The 7,955-nt window shown below is 32.1% G+C and overlaps 2 protein-coding genes and 1 pseudogene across 2 annotated transcripts; all 3 read left to right on the top strand.

The window, feature by feature from the left end:
• The first annotated feature begins 1,391 nt into the window (after positions 1 to 1,391).
• LOC131180881 (uncharacterized) lies at positions 1,392 to 2,419 on the top strand (annotated as a pseudogene).
• Positions 2,420 to 5,652: 3,233 nt separating this feature from the next.
• Positions 5,653 to 6,414, top strand: LOC131180689 (protein FAR1-RELATED SEQUENCE 5-like). Its single transcript, XM_058148053.1, has 3 exons — positions 5,653 to 5,858; positions 5,944 to 6,046; positions 6,154 to 6,414. The coding sequence occupies exons 1-3, from the start codon at positions 5,653 to 5,655 to the stop codon at positions 6,412 to 6,414; spliced, it is 570 nt and encodes a 189-aa protein (XP_058004036.1).
• On the top strand, positions 6,414 to 7,610 carry LOC131180690 (protein FAR-RED IMPAIRED RESPONSE 1-like). The gene has a single exon (XM_058148054.1). The coding sequence runs from the start codon at positions 6,414 to 6,416 to the stop codon at positions 7,608 to 7,610; it is 1,197 nt and encodes a 398-aa protein (XP_058004037.1).
• Positions 7,611 to 7,955: the final 345 nt, after the last annotated feature.

Below are 7,955 nucleotides of genomic sequence, written 5' to 3' on the forward strand. Positions count from 1 at the left end.
AAAGAAAATAAAGGAAGAAAATGTTATCTTCCAAAGCTGCATTGAAGATAAAATTTGAAGGTACATGTAGTATAGAAGTTAGTTTTAACTTTTAAGATTACTTGTGAAAAGAATTGAGGAGTAAAAGTCAATAATACTTATTTTCAATCCCTCAAAAGATTTTCTTTTAAATATCTTCAATGGCCTAAAAGCATTTGATTATGATTTGGTGTAAAGTTTTAAAATTTTCAAAGTTATGCAGAAAAGTTTTCTTGGTATGCTAACTGGTTTGCTACTTGTTTTGGTATGCTAACTAGTTTGCTACTTTTTCCGGTATGCTAACTATCTCAACTCTGCATAACATCGCAGAAAAAGACAAAATAACGGCTATTTTCTTGAAATTCGAAATTGCAACGTTCAAATGAGTTCTCAAACGGTAAAAAAACGTTCCAAAACTATAAATACACCTATCCTTGGCCATTTTGCACTTAATGAAAGTCTTTTTACTGTTCCTAACCTTTCAATATCATTAAAGCTTTCATTCAAAGTGCTCAAATTGTTTTATTGCTCATCATTAGCTTACCTACTAATCTCTTCTTTATAGATTCTATTGTATTAAGTAAGATTGAGTTTTAAACACTTTATTATCATTTATGAGAGGTCATTCAAGTACCTATTGAAGCTTGATTGTGAAAAGTGTTTGGGATAACACTTGGTAGAAGTGTGAAGCTACTTGTAAAAGCTTTGGTGAGAAGATTTGCAAAGGGCTTTTGTCTCTTGCCTTTAAAAGAGAAGATTAGTGGAGTGAAGACTCAAAGTGGGATCTTTGGAAGAGTGGATGTAGGCTAGTTGAGCCGAACCATTATAAAAATTCAGTGTTCAATTTTCTCAACCCTTACTCTTTACATTAATGCATTTTAACTTTCTAATTGAAGTGTTTTTGTTGATATAAAAATTGATACTGTTTATTGTTAACCTTGCTGCAAATTGAGAAAATTGGTTCACTGCTGAATCTGCTGATATCTGATTTAATTTGCTTATTATTTTATTTGTTGTCAACTAATATATCTGGTGTACTGCTCTGGTTGCTGTGTTGTGAACTTATTCAGATTACTGAAATTTCTACTGAATGTCAATATATTTTGTTAGATCAGTATACTGATTGCTTATGACCCAACTTTGAATCAACTTATCAATAGAGTTGTATTGTTTATATTTCATATTAAACAATTAGGTTGAACCAAGCTGCAATTTTTTAAAGGTTTTAAGCAAGAACTGAAAAATTATTTTTAGAGTCCAATTCACCCCCCTCTTGTACATATTTTGGGACATCAGACCTCAACATCCTCAGGCAGCTGTTATTTCCAACCACATTGTAATGTTGACAAGCATCAGTGATAATAACTCTTGAAATGTCAACACTAGTGGAGAAATTGAGCGGTGAGCAATGGGTCTATTTCCAACCACCTTTTCGCCGCCTCTAAGTTCTATTCAACTCGTCACAACTTAGGGAAATTTTTCTGACTAGATTTGCAGTCCCCTATTACCGGAATGACACAAATTGACGAGAAAGGGAGAAATGGGTTTTTCGACAAAGCGGGACTCACACTCCTTCCTTGTTGATCCATGAGACACTTCTTGATCAAAGATTCTACAAGTTGATTTCTGCCTTCTCCTTTCTATTTCTTCCATATTTTGGGCTTTGGCAAATGCCACTTCAATTTATCCATGACACATCCATGTCCATTTGTTCGTTTAATCATCGAATCTCTCGCTCTAAAAGTCCCTTTGGCCACCAAACCAGCTGGTTCTAGTGTCCACCATCAACCACGCCTTGTTTCTGCAAATTACGCATCAAGAATTTCCCTTTCCAAACTACCCTCATCCCTCTTTGTTCTACTGCTAATGACTCTTCTCTTGACACCTCCACCTTCGCCAATGGCTTCCACCTTGACGCTAACACCATTCGTCGTCTCCCTGGTAAGCCAATCACACTCCGTGTGGAAGTTTTCACTGGCCGAATGGGACGCACTTGTGGGGTCAACGGCGGGAAGTTATTGGGTCAAGTCCAGGTCAGTGTAGATTTGAGGAATGTTCAGTCCAACCCAAGAGTATTTCAAAATGGATTTTTAAAGCTGGGGAACCAGCCAGATAAACCAGCAGCTCTACTCCATCTGGTAGTCCAGGCTGAACCAGACCCACAATTTGTTTTCAGTTTGGTGGCGAACCTGAGTGTAGCCCAGTGGTTTTTCAATTACAAGGGAATATACGTCAACCCTTTTTCAGTTGCATGTTCTATGCAGACTGGAACTCAATAACCCAATAATTCAATTTGTTTATCTTTTTGTTATTTGGTACATTTTAGTGGGTATAAAAAGTGGAGTGCTAACATGCGCTTATGATGGCAGGGTAATGATAATTTGATTAATTAATGAATAAAGTGAATAAAAAGGGTAAAAGGATAATTTCATTATTTTTTCCTTGTAAACCTGTTATTACAAGTTACAAGGATTTTTTATGAAAACAAATTGAAGTTAAAGGATTTTATTATAACAAATTAAAGTTTAGGAATAAAAATAAAACTATCCTCTGAGTTAAGGAACGGTTGATATAATTAACCCATTATTCCTATGTTTTCCAAGTCCAAGTAGCAGCAGTGCCTGCGTTCTCCTTTTTAATAATTAATTCCATAAAAAAATGCAATGGAATAGAGACCCACACTTTTTTTAACAGAGAAATTCGATCATTATTCAGAGTCAAAAAGATACAAGAGATGACAAAGCCCAAAGCCAAGCTTTGGTCTAATACACTGTTCAGTAAGCAGAGAAGCCCAACAAACAACCCCAACCCTAAAATACTATTTTCTTTGATTATTGGGAAATCGAAACAGATTTCAATACAAGGACAATGAAACAGAAATACGCATGAGGGTGCAAAAGTGTATCTTAGAAAAAAAAAAAAAAAAAGCAGCTGGGGCTGGCTTTGTTCTTATGGAAGGTCCTATTCAGCCCCCAACTGCTTCCTTATCCCCAAAATAGTTTCATAAACGTTGCGCTGATCGCATAAACACTTGGACACACTTTCCTTTAGCAAGCATCTCTGAGCCCAGTCCACGAGCTTAGGGAACTCTACTACCACGCTGAAGTTTCCCAGAGTCTCAAACGTGTAAAAGAAGCTATAGAATGGAATGAGTGCTAAATCAATGTAGCCGAATCTTTCACCTCCAAAGTATGGCTTGTCTCCAAGCTCTCCCTCCAATATTTTTTAATTTTCAAGATATCTACCTCTGGTTTTCAGCTTCCATTGGGAATTAAAAAGAATTTCTTCAGGAAAAATTATGTGACTTTTTTTTTCCTTTAAAAGAATGATTAACATTTTGACTTTATTTTTAATTAAAAATAATTAAAAAATTAAATTATAATTATGGCTCTATTAATTTTATAAAGCTATGAATTAATCATGCTTTTAATTTTATATTTATTATATCATAATTTTAAATAATAACTATTAATATATAATTTTAAATAATAACTATTAATATATAATTTTTTAAGCAATTTATAAGTCCATGGGTTTGTCAAAAATCACAATGTTAATCTCTAAGTTTTTAATTTGTAACAATTAAATTCCTGAGATTTAAGTTTGTTAACAGTCCAAATTGACCATTAAAACTCCATTAATTAATTTCTTTTCATTTTGAAATAATTAAATATTATTTAGCAAAGAAAATATTCCTTACATTTAAATTTTACATATAACTAATTATTTATCTTAATTTAGATAATTATATATTATAAAAAAATATTAAATATTATTCATAATTATAATTTTTAAAATGTGAAATACTAAAATACTCAATTAAGTAATAATATCCTTTTTCAAATAATAAAAAATAGTTATTAACAAACAATGTATTATTCTAAATTTTTAAAACTTTCATATTATGATATATAATTTTAAAAATAAAAATTATTTTATTTATAATAATATTTACATTAAATAAATAATTATAGAAATTATTTAAACATTATTTTCAAGAAAAAAATTACGAAGACGATCTAATACAATTGATTTTGACAATACGTCATCATATATAAATCATTTTAAATTATAATTTGTTTATAATTAATAAATATTCACAAATTAAAAGTTTCATTTAATTATTTAAAATTAATAATTTTCTTGAAATAAAATTTATTTTAAAATATAATTTATAATTATTTATTTATTAAAAAATACATAAAATTATATACCATAATATAAAAAAAAACTTAAAAATTTTTTAAAACTTATAAAATATAATTATCTAAATATAATAAATAGTTGCTTAAATATAAAATTTGAATGTAAAAACTATTTTGTTAATAAAATAAAACTTCAAAAAATAAATTATTTTAAATTAAAAATAATTAATGAATTTAATAGTGCTAACAGTCAATTGGACTTTTAATGACGCTCTAATATTTGAGTTAATACAAAGGTTTTTGTTCAAGAGAGAGCAAGCCTAATAAGTCCAATATAAAAGAAATTTACGCTTGAAAGGGAAAATATTTATAATATTTAAGTATTAGAATTTCTATAACAGAAAAAGATGAACTGAGTGGAGAAAATATAAGTGAAAATGATTTATAAACTACTCATTACCTTAAAATTTTAAATCAAATATAGTGTAAGTCTACAAATATTTTTTATGTTATAAGTTTACCTTATAAAAAAAATTAAGAGATTAACTTTTCAATTTAGTACTTATACTAATTTAATTAAATATTTTATTATATTATCTTTATTTAATTTTAAAATTTCATTATATACTTTATTTAATATTTTTTTAATATATAATTTTAATAATAAATATATTTATAAACTATTTTTTTATATTTACTGCATACCAATTACTTACGGTTACTTTAATTACACAATTATTTAAGACTTTTAAAAGCTTATAAGCTTATTTTAGAAAAACACGCCCTGCCTAAAATATACAAAGAGTGCTGCTAAATAGCTCAATTTGAGCTGGCTCAAATGGTATTAATGTACGTAGTTTTACTATTATACCCTTAAAAGAAAGAGAGGAAACAATTTAAAAATGGCTTCAAAGCTTGGAGCTGGTGAGATAGCTCATTTCATGGCTCATGCAAAGGAAAGCGTGCATGCAACAAGCTATTATTGCTTGCAGCTATGCACACCATTCAAGAACTGATGATTCGATGAGTGTGTCTACTGCATTAATGCATGCACATATGAGCTAACACATGCAGCAGTGATGAGCATTCCTTGTTTTTGCCTTCCTTAAAATATTTTCATTCTTTGTTTTTGCCTTCCTTAAAATATTTTCATTCTTTATTTTTTCTTTTAAAGTTGATTCATTCTCTCAGTTTTTTCAATTTTTTTATGGCGGGGTTAAGTCAGGGAAGGTCATATCGTAGGCAATTGTTTGATGAGATATTTGATTTTAGTGAAGATGATAGTTTGTTCACTGAAGATGTGGAGGAAGATGAATCAGCTGGTGATCAAGATATGAACGAAGGAGGCATTAGAGCAGTAGCAAACACTAATGCTATTGAAGAAGGTCCTCTAACAGGGATGTTATTTCCTTGTATCAGCACTATGTTCAACTTCTATAAAGAACATGCTAGATTGAAAGGTTTTAGTGTTTTCAAAAGATCGTGATTAATGTACGGTGGATCTCGCAAATATCAAACAATTAGTTGCGATAAAGGAAGGAAAGCAATTGGTGCGAAATCATCAAAAAGGATAAATTGTCCTGCAAAGATTAATGCAATCCTAAGAGAAAATGGAATGTGGCAGATTTCAAAAGTTATTTCAAGTCACAATCACGAATTGGAACCTTCTATGTCTAGATTGATGGTTGCTCACAGGTCACTGAATATGGATATGAAGAGGAGATTGGAGGCAAACGATATTCTGGCATAAGACCCGCAAAAAGCATTAGGTTGCTTGAAGTTCAAGCGGTGGACCAGAAAATTTAAGTTTGTCAAAGGATTGTCGAAACTTCATTGAGCAAAAGAGGAGGCTACGACTTGGTGATGGTGATGCGAGGCTATACGTAAGTTGTTTGTGAGAATGCAACGAAAGCGATCCCGAGTTTTTCTATTCATTTGATCTTGATGATGATTCCGTGCTTTCAAATGTTCTATGGGTTCATCCTCGTAGTCGAGCCGCTACGAGGAATTCAATGATGTTGTTAGTTTTGACACTACTTACCTTGTTAATCGATACAAGTTGCCATTTGCCACCATTGTTGGAGTAAATCATCATGGGCAATCTATTTTATTAGGATGCGCCTTGATCTCACATGAAGATGTAAACACTTTTAAGTGGTTGTTCATGACGTGGCTTGAAGCAATGGAAGATGTTCATCCTAAATCTATTCTTACGATCAATGCGAGCATGAGGAAAGCCATTAGGAGGTAATGCCTAATACTAGACACAGATTTTGCTTGTGGCATATATTATGCAAGGTACCTGAGAAGTTTAAGGGTGTTACTGATTATGATAGTGCATGCCTTGAGTTTAAAGCTGTAATATATGATAGCTTAACCATCGAGATGTTTGAGAGAAATTGGAATGAGTTTGTGGTGAAGCATGGGTTGGAAAGAAATGAATGGCTTTCCAAACTATATGTTGATAGGGAGTATTGGGTTCCAATTTATCTCAATCACACATTTTGGGCTGGAATGGTTTCGACTCAAAGGAGTGAGAGCATGCATGCCTATTTTGATGGGTATGTTAACTCAATGAGCACACTAAAGCAATTTGTGGAGCAGTATGAGATTGCTATGTGTGACAAGAATGAAAAGGAGTTCTATGCTGATTTCAAATCAAAAAACACAGTTGTAAATTGCATATCTGTTTTTAAATGGGAACAACAGTTTCAAAAGGCATTTACTAATTCAATATTCAAGCTCGTTCAAGAGGAGATTAAACGAATGTGGTATTGCCATGTCATTCAGCCAACTGAAGAGGGAAGGCGTGAAGCAGATAATGAGCCAGGAATTGAGAGACATAAAATTATGGAGAAATCCATAATCAACAACTGGTTTCGTAGGGAGTTTGTTTATGATGTAGAGTACAGGGAAAATGGCCAATATTTCAGCTGCAATTGTAAGAAATTCGAATCAAAAGGAATATTGTGCTGCCATATCATGAGGTTGATGTCACTCAAAGACATAAAGTTCATCAACGAACGATATTTGCTTAGGCGATGGAGAAAAGATGTTAATCGTGTCCATAGTAAAAAGTTTTTTCACGGAGGGTACCCACATATGACAGAGGAGTTTGAGAAATACAGGGAGATGGAGAGGTTATTTCAAGAAGCATCCGATTTGGCTTACGATGACAATAAGATCAAATTTGTGAAACAACGGTTGGTTGAATTGAAGCGGGATTTATTGAGCTGGAATGATGGAATGATTGCTCCTACCAGTAATGCACAGGTTACTATTGACACTAACAATGTTGATGAAAACGAAGAAAATGAAAGAGTTATTCTTAATCCACATGTGACTCGTAGTCGTGGACGGCCACGAATAAACAGGCACAGATCAGTAAGGGAGATCACTCAACGAGCAAATTCTGGTAGGAATAGAAAGCGATGGAAGGCGGCGTGAGAGGTCGACCAAGAAACAATATTAACTCGAATATTGCTGAGCAGGCATATATATTTTTTTAAATCAGTACTAATGTTATTTATTTCATTTTTTTTTAGATATTTCATGTAACTTGTGTCCTTTTACATGTAAAGGTTGGGCCGCATAATAGCCAAACACCAGGCAGCCAAACACAAGGAAATGTTGCTGATGCTGTAATTAATCCGATTGTCAGTGGAACTATACCAAGCCATCATAGTATTAGGCATTAAGGAACCCATTATACTACTAAGCATTACAATGGAACTGGTTAAGAAATTAGAATAGTATCATCAATGTAATAGCAATTTTTTTAAATTTTATTAC

Source organism: Hevea brasiliensis, chromosome 6 (assembly GCF_030052815.1).
Source record: "Hevea brasiliensis isolate MT/VB/25A 57/8 chromosome 6, ASM3005281v1, whole genome shotgun sequence".
Lineage (NCBI taxonomy): Eukaryota > Viridiplantae > Streptophyta > Magnoliopsida > Malpighiales > Euphorbiaceae > Hevea > Hevea brasiliensis.